Below are 18,937 nucleotides of genomic sequence, written 5' to 3' on the forward strand. Positions count from 1 at the left end.
GGACACTTTTTATATAGAGCGTTAGTTCTCCTTATCTCTACTCTCCATAATTTTTTTATAACGCTTCTTAAGAAGTATAACTTAAAAAAAAAAAGAATAAGATATATAAAATAGAAGTGAGACATAAAACAAGAATATTTATTAAAATAATAAATAATTTAAAATAAAATCATAAAAAAAATAAAAATAAAATAAATTGATAAACAGAGACAGACGTAACGTAAAATAATTATTTAAATTTTACTATAAAATAAAATAAAATATACATAAAATTAAATTTAAATAAAATGTCTTTTTTTTTTTTTTAATATAATTTAAATTTTATAAAACACACAAAACTATGAAAAAAGAAATTAATTTCGAAGTAAATTTAAAATTTCTAAGAACTTAAAAACAAGACACAAGATTAAGTACATTTTATTACATCAACATAAACAAAACAAACAAAAAATCAATTTAAAATTTAAAAATTAAAAAAAAAATTGCTGAAAATTCTGAATAGGAATGAATGATTCGAGGAAATTATCATATTATTATAGTCAAAATCGATTCTAACGACCAATTAAATAAGGCCCACAAAAATTCAGTGGATTTACTGTTAAATTTGTTTGATCAGAAACTAAAGTCTGTACTGGATTTATAAAAAAAAGAGACCGTAGAAGGGACAACCAATATATATACTACTAACTGACCCGTCGAACTTCGTATCGCTTAACAGTCAATGAATGTCGTGTTCGCTGGGCAATATCAATTTTAAAAATAAGTGGAAACAAACAATTGACCGAGCTGATTGTTGAAATACCATGTATAGATAGGGTTGAATACGGAATCATGTAAGTAAAGGAAAATAGCCACTCTTAGATTCCCATACTATATAATTTGTGCCCTCACGAGTAAACACTGATGTTAACGGAAAAATATTTCAAACAAAAGTTGTTTAATTTTTAATAAGGAACATATTTTACTCTTAAACTTTTGTCCTATCTCTAACGGTTTACAAGGTGAGCCCTACGGACCCAAGACCCGATTGACCAATGTTCTTCATTTACAAACTCGACCTCACTTTTTACGTTCCTAGTATTATCGTGTCCACTGTCAGACGTACAGAAGGACAGACAACCGAAAATGGACTAATTAGGTGATTTTATGAACACCTATACCCAATTTTCGTACAAAATTTCATACATTTTTAAGAACGGAACCCTAACTTTTTTGAAAATAAAATACAACCCATGTTATTTGCTGACAATTTACCATTCTATATGCGAAAACCTTTAAAATTGCTTGAGTAGTGGATTCAAAAACGACGGATTATAAAACGGAAATAAACTTTCATCTTTCTCCCCCCCCCCTTCCTATCTTTTAAGTTGGACCAAATTACAGATAGTTACAAAATCTGACCTAAATCGATTCAGACAAGATTTTGAAAATTATTTTAGAGTCATATTCAGAACCCTCTGGACAATTGCCCAGGCTCCCGCGATTCATAGGATCTTGTAAAATAGCGTGTATACCCAAACCTAACCACAAGAGGCCCCCAATATTCTAAATTGCCCTTAACTTCCAACAGTCCTGGTTGCATTACTAAAATTATCCTTTTCGAAGTAAAAAAGAAAGCCCATCAATCAAAAAACAAGCTGAAAGGTTTTCCCAGAAGATAAAAACCGTATTTGTGGTTGCCCTTAATGTCGTTAGAACCGATTTTGACTATATATCATTCGAGGAATGTAATCTCGAGAAAAAAAGCACACAAAAAAAGTACAATTGGTTTTTTTATTCGATGAAAAATATAATTATGTATATTTTTTTTAAAAGGATTTACTTCTTTTTTTTCCTGTGAAGAAAATTGCAAATTGAATTTTCTTCCAGAAAAAAAAACAAAGAAAATCCATCGCCTAATACTTATGAAATATTGTAAAAATTAGGAAAATTTTGGTTAACAATTCCTTGCGTGTGTGATGTTTGATTTTACAAAAAATATTTACAAATATTTTCACGAATTTTTCCACACTAAAATTTTACTTGATTATAATTTTAATGATCTATGAAAATATATATATATTATTTTTTTTTTTTTGATTTCGAGGTATTTTTTTCATATATCAAATGCAAGTTACATAGAAAATTTCGACACCAAATTTATTTGCTAAACGGAATCATAAATTAAAAATAAATATCATGTGAAAAGTCTTTATAAAAAATACATTTTAATTAAAAAGTTTATGGATCTGACCTTGAAAAACATCATATTCGTTTTAGGAGATATTTTCCGTGATTTGTGATCGTTTAATCATGTTTTCCAAAGTTTCTATAAACCCTTTAACTATTTTTAAAAGAAAGAAAAGTTTGGGTAAATAATACTCTTAAAAATACTGATTCAAAATATGGCAACAACACATTTTTTTTTCCAAAATTTGTAATTTCGACAACGCATCGACAATTTTAAAATTAAGTGAACTCATCTTAAAATCTAAATCAGTCCAGAAAAATTTCCCTTTCTTCCGAACAAACGAACTTGTCTCTGTGATCAGAACGATCCGAAGAAAATTTTGGGGGCGATTTGAAAAAGTTTCACAGAAAGCCCTTTGCCTTCGCCCCCCTTTCCCTTTTGTTTTCGTAAATCAACTTGATGCCCCCTTGTGAATGGCCCTTCTCATAAAAATTTGTTTTTTAGTCTTCGTAAATCAACTTGGCACCCTCCCGAGACCCAAAACCATCGCTAAATCATTTTCATGGCAAGTCTTCGATTTGAATTTTTTCCCCAAGATTTTATGAAAATTAATTTATGAAGATAAAAATGCGTTTCTAATTCGTCTAAGAAAAATAGCGGTTTCATGAAAACTAGATTACAGAGAATGAAATATCGATAATTTGTAAAAACATTCGTCTCTAAATCGCCAAGAAAAATCGTCGATGCGCAGTTTTAATTTAAGAATAATTAAATACAAAAATTTTTGATTAAAATAATAAAATTTGATTGTCTCGGTTTTTGAAAATAAAGAGAGAAGGAACAGGATAAGATGGTTTTTCCAATCGAAATAAATTTCAATAAAATTAAATGAGTTTCGCTTCAAAAACAAAAAAAAAACTCGGAAAGTTGTTTCATATAAAAAAACGTACTTAAAAATTAAGACAAATATTTCAAGGTACCTTGAAATTTTCAATAAATTTTCATGGAAAATTTGTTTTAAATACGATGAAAATATAATAAAAAATTATTTAGCTACCCTTTTTTTTATATATTTTTATGATTTTTTTTGTAGGGGGAAATTTGGTAATCAAAATTAATTTTGCATCCCGAAGCAAAATCGTTTTTTACTTTGGCAAACACAAAATTTGAAAAAGTATTGAAAATAAAGGTTGAAATGAAATGAAACTAAAATTATAAGATATTGAGAGACTCTTTTAAAATTTACCTTCCCAATTTATCACTTGCATGATACGAAATTATGGTCCGTTAACGGATTGCAAAATCTCTTGACTCATAGGTAACAGCGTCCAAATAAAAATTTTTAATTTCTCACTGGGAGGATAATTATTACCCCAGGAAAATCTGAAATTTGGACGCCTATGTGTTCAAGTTCTAGGATTAGTCTACGGTCTAAGAGTTAATCAAGAATAGAGGAGGGGAAATTAGAAAAAGCTCTCTAAAATATCTTGTTATATACAAAATGTTTGATCTTTATCTAGCAGCTTGAGAGAAAAAAAAAGAGAACTAATGAAGTAATCATGGACATATGGACATGGACATGGACACAAATCACAGATAAAAATGTATTCTTGAGATTTGAACTCTCAAAATTACACATGTGAAGCATCGCATTCATTTTTGAGCTCATTACAAATAAAATCGCTTTCTAGTCGTTTACCTACTGTATCAACTGTTTTCAAAATTCATTAGGAGCTTACTTTACAATCATTTAAAAATAGAACGGAATTTAAAAGCCAAAAAGAACAATGAATAACAAAAAAAAAAAAAAAGCAAATAATTTGATAAAAGTACTCCTAAAAATATTTTTGTGTAGAGCTGAGGGCTGTGGGGTCATTTAGAGTAGGTTAGAGTGGCTGTCCTTAGGTGAGATACACTTAGATCATGGGGTCCGTTGTGATACCGAAAAAGGGTTGGAGACAGCTCCATGAACCATTTAGAGCTGTTTAAGAACAGTAGAAGTGCTTTGACGTCAACGGACTTTAGGAAAGAGAGGTCGTCAAAGAGAGGCTGGCTCAAATAAGTCCATCTCCTCATGACAGGATCTGGACAGTGATAGAAAAGATGACACATCCTTTCTCTTTCTCCACACTATGGCAGCTCCTGCAATAGTCGTGATACACTGTCAGGTCCAGGCGTTCAAAATGCCAGCCGCCCAACCAGTGTCATTTAGAGAAAGCCTTCAATGAATTTGAGAACAGTTTTACAAAATATATGTAAGATGATCAAGCAATGTCTTCAAAAATGGCCGAATACAAAATTTATATAATACATTATACTTTAAATCCATAAATTTTGATCCAAAATCAAAATTCTTCCTAAATAAATTATAATACTAATACATTTTTAAAAAAAATTATAGAACCATTTTTTTTCTTTTTTTTTTTGAAGTGTTTTTGTTTTTTTAAGGATTCATTACTTGGATTGGGTTGGGTTGACAAATGAATATTGGGAATGATTTTTTCTATAAACTAATTCTAAATCAAGTCGACTGTCCGGCCATTTGTTTATTTTAAAGTCCAAAACTATTTCTGGAGGAAACTACACACTAAACTTCGCACTTATCATCGATTTAGATTTCATGCCGAACTACCCAGTGTTGGGGCATCCCCAGATAATGGTAGTATTATCGTGTGAATCTAAATATTCATCATAAATATCATAAATATTAGAATGGGTTATAAAAGCTCGACAATCGACATAAAATTTGTTGGTGTAACAGAATGAAAGATTATGTAAGCACTACAAAATGGCAGACGAGCATGGTCGAATGCAAGAACATATATATTAAGGACAAGAAACCTCCTATGCCGAGCTATAAGCGACCGTGGTTGAATTCAAGGCGCTTATCTGGGCGGCGCCGTTGCGTACTTTGTACTGCGCAACAGGCTGTCTAAATGATTGGAAACAATTGAAATTTTTCAATTGAATGAAAACAAAAGACAGCCTGATATGCAGTACAAAGTACGCAACGACCAGATTGCCAAGATAGGCGCATTGATATTTTAAATGAGCTAGCAATAAGCTAGAAATTCTAGATAATATTTAGAGTTAAAAAGACTAGATTTAGAATTTTCTTGTTGATGTGACCTTCAAAAATTTCACCTTCATTCTGTTTACAAATTATTAAGGGGTGATTTTATAGCTTTATTATACATTTATCAAAAATAGGGCCTTCGAACCTGATTGAGGTTTTCCAACTAATTTTAACAGGAATTCAAAAAAAATTATGATGCAAATCTAGAACACCTTTTCAAATTTGCATGACAACTTTTGTTTTTACCACTGAGAATAGAATTATAGTAGAATTTCTAGTTCACTTGACGTCATAAAAATGTAAACTGTAAACATATTAAACTTAAAATTATAAAAGCTTATTGTTAGTTCTAAACTGTGAACTTTGACCCATTTTTTTTAAATAAAAAATTACAACAATTGATAATCATTTTTAATATTAATTGTTCCTTAAAAAATAATATAGATACGACTACGAGAAAATCGACTTCGATTTGGTTCGGTTGCGTTGCGTTAGCTTACATTTCTAAGCGATCCTATCCAAAAGAAAATCACAAATATCGAGTATCAATTAAAATTTGATCTTTTTTGGAATAGTTTTGTTTTAATTGAACGTCTTTTTATCTTTTGGATTGGATCGAATTGATCGATTCATTGAGCTAAATATCCGTATATCCGTACTGCAGTGCTGGATTAACTCATGTCAGGGCCCCTAGACAATGTGGCCCCTTTTCGAACAAACTTGTCTTTTCTCTTTTGATAATTCTGTTGGGTCCCTAAGCAGTTGCCAGGTTCGCCCAATGGTTAATCCGTCACTGTTCGTACTCGACTAAATGATCATTTTGAAGAGACCATAAAACACTTCATGAAATTTTACAATTTAAAAAATAAAACATATACCAATGCCTTAAAATTAATAATGTCACCATGCGGAAAATATAATACTTTCAGAGAAAAATACACAGGCATCCTTCAAAATCAGAGATCAGAGACAATCTATTCGATATGCAACCCGAAAAAATAGAAACGCAACACTTTTTGTTCCATTATTTTATTTATTTGAATGACGTTTATCGTGGAACACCCTTAATCCGGCGCCCCCTGCAATTTTGATAAAAAATTCCAGACTATAAGAGGTCTTAGATAATACTGTATAATCCGACAGTTCGACATTGTCCTGCAAAACGTTTGCCGAATTAAAGAGGTTCCACTGTAATTTAAATTATCGATTTATACCCAGAATACGAAATTTTAGTATTTGTCGCGTTTTAATTTTTAGCGGGGTGTATAATAAAACATGTCAGGATAAAAATTGAGCAGTCGAGTAAATTCTAAATCCGTACCTAGATTTTCGATTAGTGTTTCATCTCTGATTTGAGAGGATTCCTAAAAATACATTGAGTAAAATACAATTGAAAAATTTCTATATTAATTTAAGCAATAATTCTGATTGGAGAAATATTGCTCAATAATTAATAATTTTAAATTGAGTGTAAAAATATATTTTTATCATTTTTTTAAATTATTATTCATTTTATTTAATTTTTATTTTGTTCATCCATTTTTTTTTCTAGCTTAAAAAAAAAACAAATGAAAAACGCAGCGAAACGATTTATATAAAAGATTATATAATATTTAAAAAATAAAATTTAAAAAAAAAAACTCGACTTTACACTCATTTCGAGCTACAATGTAGTCATTATCAGTATAAGATAGCTATCACGAAGTAATTAATGTTTTTAGGGAGCTAATTTTGTGGATTTTTCATTAAAAAACAAGATGGCGACTGAAGTTAGTGTACCTTGATATATATTACATAAATACAGGGTTATAAAAACGCCATCTATTAACAGTAATTAGAAGTTACTAAAGATCAGACTCATTTAATTAATTGTTAATGATCTTACAAAATTGAACATGTGAATAAAAAAGTAAGCGCTACATTTATAATATACGAAAATACGATAGGAACATAGCTCCAACCGGATGTCCCATAGTGTTTTATTCATCAAAATTAGCTCGTTCCTAATAAGACAATAATTACTTAGATGTAATTGTATAAATAAAAATAAAATTGATAGTTGATACTGATGACGAATACAAGTTGGTATCGAAACGTATGATTTTTATAAAATAAGCTACTTAAAGTTAGGTTAGAGTTAGTTTTTAGTGTTGATAGTGACTGACTAAGTGACTACTTACACTTAGTTTTGCCGTCTAATAGTTTCTTCCATAGATCAAATTGTTCATTATATTTAACCATATGGATACTAATTGCTTTTTGTATGTTACACGGATTGAATGCAATCCGTTTATTTAAAAATTCATAAGCGTGAACGCGCTTAATACCTAATTGATGTGCCACAATGCCGGTTGTGAACACATCCTCTAACTTTAAATATGTATGGTTGAGGGCGGCTTCATACAAGTCATGTACGCTGCATGTTGACATCAAGTATGCAGGACCTGTTGTAAAATCTGGGAAGACTGGTGAGCTGTATTGTTGTAGCGAAACGTAATATTTTGATTTCGCATTACGGATTGGTTTCCATTTCTTTGCTAAACGTCCATAAATCACTGGTTTACATGCACCTGGAAATCACGAAATACATTAAAAATTCATAAATCAAGGTTCATTTAATATTTGGGCGAGTATTATTCGAGATAACGTCAAAAATCGACCTGAAATATCGTTTTTCTCAAAAAACTAGTAGCTCAATCGCCGAATGAACCCGATTTTTGTTTTTTTCGGGTCAAAATTACTTTATAACATGAGTTTTATCCAAATCGGGAACGGATAATTTTTTTCGATTTTATCGATTTTTTACTAAGGGGTGCCCCTTAAAAAAATTGGCAAAAATCGAAAAAAGTTTTTCGTTTCCGATTTCGATAAAACTCACGTTATAAGGTAATTTTAACCCAAAAAATTCAAAAAACGGGTTCATTTAACATTTGGAGGAGTAGTTTTCGAGATAACATCAAAAATACTTTCGAATTTTAGTGGAGAAGGGTGGGAGTGCGTTACAAATCCGTTTCATAATCCACAGAACAAACTTTACGAGTTTATGAATATATCTAATTTTCCCCCCACTACTTCCAGGGTATTCTGCAATCCTAGCGAGCATCTCTAGTGTCCCCTTTTAATTAAAATGAATTGAAATTAGATGTTATAAAAGCGGGGGGTGAATTTACCTGTTGTGGTGTGTTTGTTGATAAATAAAAGTAATTTATTTATGTTTATAAACATGTCGTCATCGGTTTTTAGTACGAATTTTGTTTTTGGACAAAAATTATCAACCCATTCCAACATCGAAATGGTTTTCAATGTTAAATTATTGTAAGTATCGATAAAACGTCCACGAATTAAATCACCATACAACTGTTGTTCCACATTTAAATCCACTTCCAGTTTTTTATCGTTTTGCGTTGCACCTAATAAAAATCCAATAGCAACGTCACGACGCATTGCATAATGGCCCCATGTTTGACGGATTGCTTGACGTGCAGTAAAATGATTTGGTGCACTCATTACTAATGCTAACAGATGAATATTTGCACCCAGTTTGGGACATAGTCCTGGATTCGAATCCGTGTGTCCCGCTTCGTAGATGCTACTTGCTAATACTCCGTGTATTGTGTTGTCTGGTATCATTGATTGAATATTACTTTTTGGTTCAACCGCTACTTTCTCAGCTTTCTCAACTTTTTCAGCCGTTTTTATAGCTACAAAAAAGATTGATTATTAGATTATTGATTATTTCTTATAGGGGCCCCAGAGATTTGCATTGCCTAGGGGCCCCGACATGGCTGGAATAGTCCCTGATAATTCCCGATTTTCACGGTTTTGTGACCACTTCAAGAGATTTTTTGAAGGAAAATGTTTAGTTACCTGCAGTCGATGATTGTACATCTGAATATTTGGCTTTAGCCGATGTAGATGATACATTTGTAAGCGTTGACAATGTAATGGGAACAAGACCGGTTCCACCTGCAACTCCAACAGGCTCGTGCGCTGCTGGCACTCCAACTGTTTGCGCCTTTGAGTAAGATGAAATCGCTGATCCATTGTTATTGTGTAACGTGGATATGTCTTCGGTAACATTTGACGTTCCAGTTAAATAAAGACTTGCGTGCTGTTGAATAACTGTTGGCGCGGTCGAAATAAATCGTGTTGGCAAATAAATCATTAGACATAGCACAACTGATACGAAACAAAGCACCGCCAAAAGTACTTGTGTCGATCGGAGCAGTCTCACCATTCCTGAAATACAATGAAATTAATTTTTTTTAAGAGTCGATCATTCCATTAACTGTTCTGCTATCAAATTCTAATTCTAATAGGAATTTTTTTTGGATAAAAATAGTTTTCAATGACGGATTAACCATTGGGTTAACCTGGCGCCACAAGAACTGCCAAGTTGATATCCGAAGACTAAAAAAACAAATTTTATCGAAAATTACTCCTCTAAATGTTAAATGAACCCGATTTTTGAATTTTTGGGGTCAAAATTACCTAGTAACCTGAGTTTTATCCAAATCGGACACGGATAATTTTTTTGGATTTTATCGATTTTTTCTAAGGGGTACCCCTTCAAAAAATTTCGAAAAATCGAAAAAATTTTTTCGTTTCCGATTTCGATAAAACTCGCGTTATAAGGTAATTTTGACCCAAAAAATGCAAAAATCGGGTTTATTGAACATTTGGGCCAGTAATTTTTGAGATATCGCCCAAAATCGATACGAAATGTCGTTTTTCTCAGAAATTACTGGTCCAAGCACCAAATGAATACGATTTTTGATTTTTTTAGGTCAAAATTATCTTATAATATGAGTTTTATCCAAATCGGAAACGGATAATTTTTTTCGATTTTCTCGATTTTTTCTAAGGGGTACCCCTTCAAAAAATTTCGAAAAATCGAGAAAAATTTTTTCGTTTCCGATTTGGATAAAACTCAGGTTATAAGGTAATTTTGACCTAATAAATTCAAAAATCGGGTTCATTTGGCGATTGAGATAGTAGTTTCAGAGAAAAACGATATTTTGGATCGATTTTGGACGTTTATTCGATTTGGGTAAAACTCATTTCATAACGTAAGGTAATAAATATATTTATTAATTTCAAATATAAAATTTTAATGACTTTTTTATGGTCCAAAAATGTTATCAATGCAGTGAATGCAGTAAAGCGAAGACCGATTTTCAACTAATTAGATAAGTACGTAATTAAGAATTTTATTTGCACTTAGATGAGGTTGCAGGTAGCAGCAATGATAATTCTATTGTTTTTTAAGATAACAAAAATCCTAACATTAAAATTTTTATTTTTAATCAATAAAATTTATAGTCGTTGATAAGCAAGCAATGTTAGAAATTTTAATTTATTATAGCTACTACTTAATAGGGTTGCCATCTCTTCCGTTTTGGGCCGAAGGCATTAATTCTCCGGATTTAACTCATATATAATTATCAAAACACAATCGGATTAGTTGAATGTTTGTAAAAATGCAAAACCGGTTGTTTTCAAGACTGGAAAACAATGGAACAAGTGAAAATAATTTCATCTCGATATCTTTTTTCGTTTTTGAATTATCGTGTTTCCAGACAGACATGCGAAAATGGACTAATTAGATGATTTTATGAACACCTATACCAAAATTTTGTTCGTTCATCAATATTTCTAAGCGTTACAAACTTGGGACTAAATTTAATATACCTTGATATATATTTCATATATACAGGGTATAAAAATACTAAAATTTTTTTTTAAAACGGAGGCTTTGAAGAATTTTTAATTTTTCTAGAGTTGGCAACCCTAGCTAACTGTAAATTAGGCCAGACCACCAAGGCAAGGCGTTAAATACTAAATTTATTATATAAAAATTGATAAACATTGCAAATACTTGCAAACAATACAAAAAGTTTGCAATTAACTGCAACTAATTGGTTTAATTGAATTATGCAAGTATACAGGCTGTGTACCGAATACTGAGACATCACCATCAAAATCCGATTAAAACAAGGGGCCCATAATAGGCCTTTGTACTTTAATTTTTTTATTATCTCAAACGACATTCTTTATCGATCCGAAATATCGCGTGAAATCAATTTGTGCGTAACATGAAAAACTACGAAAATATGGAGGATTTAAATGTAGAAATAGAAAGAGAAGAAAATAGCACGCCATGACGTCATAATAAAAGTTTCTGACATCTTAGCATTAAGTCGAATATTTATATTTGAATTTACCGTAGACGAATCACCGTAGATGTAACCAGCGTTGCCAACTCTACCAACTTTAAGGTAGATCTACCAATTTTGAGTATTCTTAGAATAGAAAGTTGGTAGATTACCAACATTGAGTAATTCAAAGTAACTAGATCTAAGATAGAACTTTTAAGCAGTATTTGTTTAAAACTACCAACTTTTCAATTCATATCTACCACTTAGACAGATTTTGGGTTGGCAACGCTGGATGTAATAGTATCTTTCCATCTATTGGGAGCTATCCCAGACCTATACAATTTACTTATAAACAAAACACACTAGGTACATAATATATAGAGGTTATGTGGAGTTCACACAAAGTTTTTATTGTTTTGGAGTAAATCAATGACATTTAAACATTTTTAATAATAAATAATAACTTTATTGTCCTTTTAAATCAGGAAACATATCAAAAACGATTCACTGTCGAAACTTCATGATTTTTTTAATTTTAAGTCACTTTCTTCTGGATAAGTTCGAAAACTTGAGCGGTTTTTTCCAATTTCAGTAAAGTTGAGAGCTTTGAAAGCGTTACACCCTAATAAAGTAGCCTAAAATGATCAACTTTAGGCTAATTTATACCTTTTTTAAGTTACAGCTTTTTATCTAAAAGTATTTTCGAAGGCCCAATCTGTGAACAATTTTGGACATTTTGTTAACAGAATTTTCTGTTCAGGAGAAAACTCCAAAGCTTCCAGAATGATTTATCTCGGGGAGCCTTTATCTCGTTTCCTTTCGATAATTGTGAAGAAGCTGGAACATCCAAGAATCAGATTGGAACGTCCCAAATAGTCCTAAAGTTAATCCACAAAAAAAGCATTTTTTACTTTTACGAAAGTTCACCAAAAGAAATCCGTAAACAATGTTTTCATCAAGATAAAAAGCGTAAATAATCGAAGGTGATTGAAAAAAAAATCGTGAATAACAAGACCTTACTAAAAATTTAAAAACCCATAAAACAAATTTTTACAGCTAAAAATTGAGTAGTAATTAAAAAATTTGATTGCCTTGAGTATAATAAATCATCAAAAGTTTGCACGCGCAAATTTCTAACAGTAATAAAAATTATTTGATGAGATACTTGCAACGTTTCCAAAAAAAAAATAAAAATTAATTAGTGTTATTTTTTCGCTTACCTGTATGTTGAGCCAGCTTTGTTGATATTTGGAATGAATTTCATAAAAATCACAAATACAGATGAAAAATACCATGAAAATTGTTGTTAAAAATTCGTCACAAACTCCACAAAGAAATATTTTGAAAATTACGCATAGGCAGACCCATAATCAAGAAACTTAGCCATACACAATTTTAAATAAATAATTAGTTACGAGTTAGTACTTACAGTACTAAAACTAAATGATGATCTTTTCAGTTAATTACTTTTTATAATTATTAAGCAATCATTTTTTTTAACTCTCCTCTTCTCAATTTCACCTTTTTTATTTCCTTGTTTTTTAGGTTATAAAACAAAATCAAAATCAAACTTCAGTTTTATTTACAAACAAATGGTGTTTTTTTTTTAACTTTATTTCAAATAAAACAAAATTTAAATTAAAAAATAAAATTTCTATTTAAATCGATTTTGATATAAACAAAAATTACATTTTGAGTTTGATTTTATAAATTTTTTTTTGTTGGCAAGTTGAATGGGTTTTGTTGGTATTTTTCACTTTAAATATGAATTTCTAATGCGAATACGTAAGAATTTTTTTTCTCTAATACACTCATTTGACGATTTGACACGAATGCCAACTTGAAAACTTTTGTACTCCTACTCTTGGGTACAGTCACAGACAGTCAAACTTTTACAGTATACAGAGTATTCAGTATTATTAAGAGGGGCCATCAGATGCAACCATAGATAAAATAGCAAATACTCAGAATTAGTCAATGGAAGAAGAAACGAAACACAAAAAAAGATCAAAGTTCGAAAAATTTGAGCAGTAGATCGAATTTGAATGCTGTTTTTGGCATTCGATTCGTTAGAACTTCAGGAAATTTTGCAACCTAATCTGATTTATAAGAAATTTCGAATTTGAATGCTGTTTTTGGCATTCGATTCGTTAGAACTTCAGGAAATTTTGCGACCTAATCTGATTTAAAAGAAATTAAAAATATGCAATTAGCATAATTAATATGCATTTTAAACTGACCGTTAATATTAAATTCACAATTCGGTTAATAGTGATGAAAATGATTCCAAATTTGTTACCCGGAATTTATTGGGGTCGCTGTACATGAATATTGTGATGAAATTGGTCTCACAGGTACCTGGTGCTCAGAGTAAACGGTTTCTCGTCGTCTAGTGGAATTTTCGAGAAATTTGTGATATAATCAGTCCAAACTCGTTATACGAAGATTTTTGGAGTCGCTGAATACGAATATCGTGACAGAATTGATCCCATAGGCACGTGGTGCAGCGGTATCTACGTCGCCTCCTGGAGTTTTCGAGAAATTCGTTATATAATTAGTCCAAACTCATTACTCGGGGGTTTTTGGGGTCGCTGAACACGAAGATCTTGACAGAATTGGTCTCTGATGTCTCTAAATTTCCTGACGCTCAAACGAATTCGTCTAGGAGGGAGAAAACTAATATCCTGCTTGGATGCACTCTGGAATAAAATTCGATTCGAAAAAATATCACTTTTTTCTTAAATCCAACTCAAATTAAGTTGAAAGTAATCTAAAAGTAAATCTGAGTAAATTACAGTATGTCACTTGCTTTTCAAATTTGGCTATCTGATCGATGATCAGCTAATCAACTGATGAGCTAATTTAAAATAAGTAAAGAAAGTAACAATTGATTTTGATCAAAAACTTTTTAAGAAATTAATTATAGTTTAAAACAAGTGAAAACAAACAATTGACCGATTTAAATGTTGAAGTACCCTGTACAGAAAGTATTGAATGTTAGTGAAAAAACCAACAACAAAATTATGGCACTACACTTTTGAATAAAAGCTAGAATAAATTATTTGCACTATTTTCCCCATCACCCAATATTTATGGAAGATGTTTCCACTTAATAAAAAAAGATACAGATAGAGTGAGAGACCCCTTAATAAAATTAAAATTTTTAATGCAATTACATCCAAATATCAAATTTCATAGCAAAGCGCGTTTTTAATGAGAAAAAAGATCGATCTGAAAAGATCTGTTTATTATTAGTACTTACAAAAATTCAATGAGATAATTTTATATGACTTAAGAGTTAGAGTTAGGTATTCAAAAAAAAAATAATAAAACCAATCACTTGACCTTGCATGCGTTCAATAAAAAATTAAAAATGTATAGGTTTTTAATTAATATAATATCAAAAATACAAAGGGAGTAGGGTTGCCATTACTTCAGTTCTAGGCCGGAGTCTTCAGTTCTAGGCCGGAGTCTCCAGTTCTCTAGGTGTATCTCCTGTCTCCGGGCAAAGATATGAATTCTGTGAATTTAAGCGGAAAAGTATAATTTTTGTTCTTTTTTCAATAAAAATTTAATAACCTTTTAATAATACAAAATATCAATGGTGATTTATTTTCTATTTATTTATAGGCAATTTTATTACAGATATGTTATACAAATTACATAATGATTTACTTTTTATTAATTTATAGGCTATTTTATTACAGATATGGTATACAAATTACATAATGAAGAGAAATAAACCTAATATTATTTCTATAGTCTGTTTTCTCCTAAGCGGTACATTTTCAGACCGTGAGTTTATTTTTCGATATAAGCCAACACGATAAGCTTTTAAATAAGGGGGAAATCATGGAATTTGATATACTTTAAAAGTTTGACTACTAAGACCGTTTTTGATCTTCATTGAGACGCGAAGTGACTTTAAACTAAATAGAAATTATTTTCAAAAAATTTATTATATAATATTTTATAAATGAAAAAAAATTATTATAAACATTAATTCTTGTAAGGTGGTAATCCAAATTCCTCGGGAACAAAATCTTCCAATGATTTTAAAACCAACGTTGCAAGTTTACGATCATCGTCTGGTATTCGAGGATCTGGCACCATAACACATTGCATACCGGCCGCATAAGCTGCTTGAACACCACTTGGAGCATCCTCAAATACTAAACACTGCAGTAAAAAATAAAAAAACATTAAAAACTCACATAACTTCCATATACAAATATAATGTTGGATGTGGGTGACACTCGGTAGTGTATGAACATAAATAAATTTTTATTAAAATTTGTGTAAATAGTTAGTAATTAATAATTGTTATTAAACGTCTTAGAGAGGTAAATGAATGTGATATCAGATATGAGTAAGTTTATAACACGTTGTACGATTGTAGTCATAGTCATGTATGTGCTAAGTAGCGGGTAGCGGGTAGCGAGTTAGTCAGTGTTAGGTGGCTAGCGGCTAGGCTAGGAGTCTTTAACAATAAGAGGTACAATGAGCCTATCATCGTACAACCTATCATATTGATAATTACGTTTCAAATGTGGTTTGTTTTGTAATTCAAGGTCATTTTATACCACAATTCTTTATAAAATATACTTAATCTTTACCCGACTACCAAAACATAAAAAGAAGGATCATCATTTTAGCACCATATATATGCAATGCCTAAACCACTGAATTGTAAGCGCACAATAAGCCACATAGTTACGAACTAAAAACAAAAATGTACCGTGTTAGGTATCAAACGAAGTGAAGATAACAACTAACCGAGTTAATTGTTTTAATACCCTACTTAATGCTTATAAGTTTTCTAGGAAAATTATTTTTTCATTTTTTTGAAATCTGCACGCTTTGAAACGAATTTTTAACTTTCAAAGGGAATCAAGATTTTAATCTTCCTCAATATTTGTGTGTGTAGTCGGGTATTAGTTTTTAAATTATATTTTTATTGTTTTTTTTTTTTACATAAAATAATCGATTGTCATGTTATGTGAAACAAAAGAATTGTTACACTAATTGATGGAAATTATACGCCTACGGCCTCTTCATAACAACAGAGAAATTCATATTCCAGTATGCCACCTTCCAGCTATCTTTCAAAGATACCATTCGCATTCCAAAGATACTGTTACTAACAGGACAGGACTCAGGATACCACACAAGTTTTACTGACCATGACCGCTGTACTTTGTAGATGCGCCACTGTCTTTTAAAGCCATATGTTTAGTATGTCGTTAGATTTTTCGATTTAGATGCCACTAACTGATTAACGCCATGTTCTTATATTTGAAAATTGTGAAATTTTTTATTTGATAAAATTGATAACAAAAAGACTACAAAATTAAAATTTTCAAATACTTTTTTTGAGGTTATGTTATTATCAATTGATCGTAAAATGTCAAAATAAATATTGCAATGTTGTCAAATTTTATACATCACAATGTACTGTGACTATAGGAGAACGAGACTTAACCCTGGATCTCGGGCAATGCTTTCTATGGGCTCATATACGTTCGGCACTTGTAAGTTCGCTTATCTGAATTTGGCGGCGCTGATTGTAAACTCCGTCTTATCGAAATTTAAAAATTATATAGCTATTAAATACAAAATAGGGTAATCAATATACTAACTTGATCTGGCTTAGGTTTATCAGGAAAGCGTGCTGCACATATTAAAAATATATCTGGTGACGGTTTACCCTCTTTGACCTCGGGATCAGATGTACCACTCACAACATGATTCATTAATTTAAATAGTTCTTGATGATTTTTGGTTTTAGCTGGAATACTAAGACTGCTAGAGGATGTTGCACAAGCTATTGGTATTTTATGAGCGGATAAATGCTTAATCAATTTCTCAGCACCTACAAATATATGAATATTATACCGAATAGTGGATTTTCGGCTACCTAACAAGGCTTCAAAAAGGGCAAAAGGATTTGAATCAATTTAGTCATTGGTTCCAAGATATTGGATAGACAAACAAAAATGGCAGATGTGAATAACTATTAAATACGTTTATAAATAATCTAAACAAAATGAACCTGGCATTAATTCAGCAGCTTCGAGGCCTTTAACATAGCTTGCTTGATAATATGCAGAAAATTCATCTTCTGAACACGATAAATTTAATTCTTTGATTAAAATTGTGGCAGTATCTTGTTCTTTACGTCCAAGAATCTTTTGCCTTAATATTTCAGTGTACTTTCCACCAAAATGCTGACACACTTCATCAATAATTTCTTCATATAGTTTTTCAGTATCTAAAATTTTAATTTACAAAAAAACCTATTTAAAATTGAAAATTGTGTACTGGAATAAAATTGTCATCATAAATTTTTTATATTATAATAAATTATTTTTATTGCAAAAACCAAATTTGTACGGTGCCTATAACTAGTGATTTGGAACGCAACCTTTTTCAGTTTGAATGAAGACAGCACTGCACAGCACCGTTTTGTTGCATCAAACTATTCAAGTGGTGTTTAATATAATACAGTCAAAACCTTTTATAACGACATTGAAGGGGTTCTCCAAACCGACCTTTTGATGTTCCATCTTGTCTGTTACAATTTACAAGCCCCTAGTTACAATTACAATTACAATTCTGTATCTTTCATCTATGGGGAATATAGATAAGGAGAACTATCTCTACATATAAAGTGTCCACCGAACAGCAGAAAATTGGTGGCGCTGCTGTAGCAAAAGTGTAAGTTTTAAAAGAGAATAATAAGAGTAAGATAAAGATCTACTTTTTGCTACACAAGCGCCATTCTTATCATTTTTTATACTGTTTTTTTATTTTTTCAGCTGGACACTTTTTTACTTTAACCTCTATTTAAGATGGCTCTCCTTATCTTTATTCTCCATACTTTCATCTTTTTGTACCATTGGCTGGTAATGCTCCTAATAACCAATTAGTCGTTATAGGCGATGTCGCTATAAGTAATTTTGGCTGTACTATCAAGTAACAAGTAGCGAGCAAATAGCCTGCTTACTCTAAGACTAACAACACATGTCAAGGTGACATTTCAAAATGATGCAACACGCAACACCGTAATCCGTACTAAAACTAAACTCGAGTTGAATTAAGAAGCATCATCATTGCATTAAATATTTTGAGTTTGAATTTAAATAATTGAATTTGTTTAGAAAAATACCTTTTTGAATTCATAGATATTTTAATTTTTTAACAACCATCGAAATGCGATTAATTGGTATATTCTATTTATATAACTAAACTTATAATACCTTTACCTACCTAAAAGTAATCCGTCTATGTCAAAAATAACATACTGAACATTTTTGTAAGGCATTATAACTTTTAAAAAAAACACTGACACTAATATTGATTAAGTAATTACTGATTACTGATGACTGATAACGTGATAACTGACCACTGCTGATTTTTAAATACTAATGCGAAATATTTATTTGTAAAACGTTAAACTATAAGTAACTGTGGAAACTCACATAAAATATAAACAGATCGAATTTCTTTTTTATCAAAATTCATGTTAAATCG

General features: G+C 30.8%; 2 protein-coding genes across 2 annotated transcripts; both read right to left on the minus strand.

Moving 5' to 3' along the window:
- Positions 1-6,975: 6,975 nt before the first annotated feature.
- LOC123302645 (beta-1,3-galactosyltransferase 5-like) lies at positions 6,976-12,947 on the minus strand. The gene is made up of 4 exons (XM_044885682.1): positions 12,625-12,947; positions 9,114-9,485; positions 8,417-8,947; positions 6,976-7,816 (listed from the first exon to the last, which is right to left on the minus strand). Exons 2-4 carry the CDS (start codon positions 9,481-9,483, stop codon positions 7,419-7,421), a joined length of 1,299 nt encoding a protein of 432 aa, XP_044741617.1. The 5' UTR covers positions 9,484-9,485; positions 12,625-12,947; the 3' UTR covers positions 6,976-7,418.
- Positions 12,948-15,378: 2,431 nt separating this feature from the next.
- LOC123302662 (pseudouridine-5'-phosphatase-like) lies at positions 15,379-18,861 on the minus strand. The gene is made up of 4 exons (XM_044885704.1): positions 18,674-18,861; positions 17,457-17,675; positions 17,044-17,276; positions 15,379-15,583 (listed from the first exon to the last, which is right to left on the minus strand). Exons 1-4 carry the CDS (start codon positions 18,726-18,728, stop codon positions 15,404-15,406), a joined length of 687 nt encoding a protein of 228 aa, XP_044741639.1. The 5' UTR covers positions 18,729-18,861; the 3' UTR covers positions 15,379-15,403.
- Positions 18,862-18,937: the final 76 nt, after the last annotated feature.

Source organism: Chrysoperla carnea, chromosome X, assembly GCF_905475395.1.
Source record: "Chrysoperla carnea chromosome X, inChrCarn1.1, whole genome shotgun sequence".
NCBI classification, from domain to species: domain Eukaryota; kingdom Metazoa; phylum Arthropoda; class Insecta; order Neuroptera; family Chrysopidae; genus Chrysoperla; species Chrysoperla carnea.

Excerpts from the sequence above, each read along its gene's own strand:
- LOC123302645 (XM_044885682.1), bottom strand. The coding sequence starts at position 9,483 with ATGGTGAGACTGCTCCGATCGACACAAGTACTTTTGGCGGTGCTTTGT. Across the intron at positions 8,948-9,113 it reads TGTACAATCATCGACTGCAG|CTATAAAAACGGCTGAAAAA; the intron begins GTAACTAAACAT and ends TCTTTTTTGTAG. Across the intron at positions 7,817-8,416 it reads CAACAAACACACCACAACAG|GTGCATGTAAACCAGTGATT; the intron begins GTAAATTCACCC and ends CGTGATTTCCAG.
- LOC123302662 (XM_044885704.1), bottom strand. The coding sequence starts at position 18,728 with ATGCCTTACAAAAATGTTCAGTATGTTATTTTTGACATAGACGGATTA. Across the intron at positions 17,277-17,456 it reads AGCTGCTGAATTAATGCCAG|GTGCTGAGAAATTGATTAAG; the intron begins GTTCATTTTGTT and ends ATATATTTGTAG. Across the intron at positions 15,584-17,043 it reads ATAAACCTAAGCCAGATCAA|TGTTTAGTATTTGAGGATGC; the intron begins GTTAGTATATTG and ends TTTTTACTGCAG.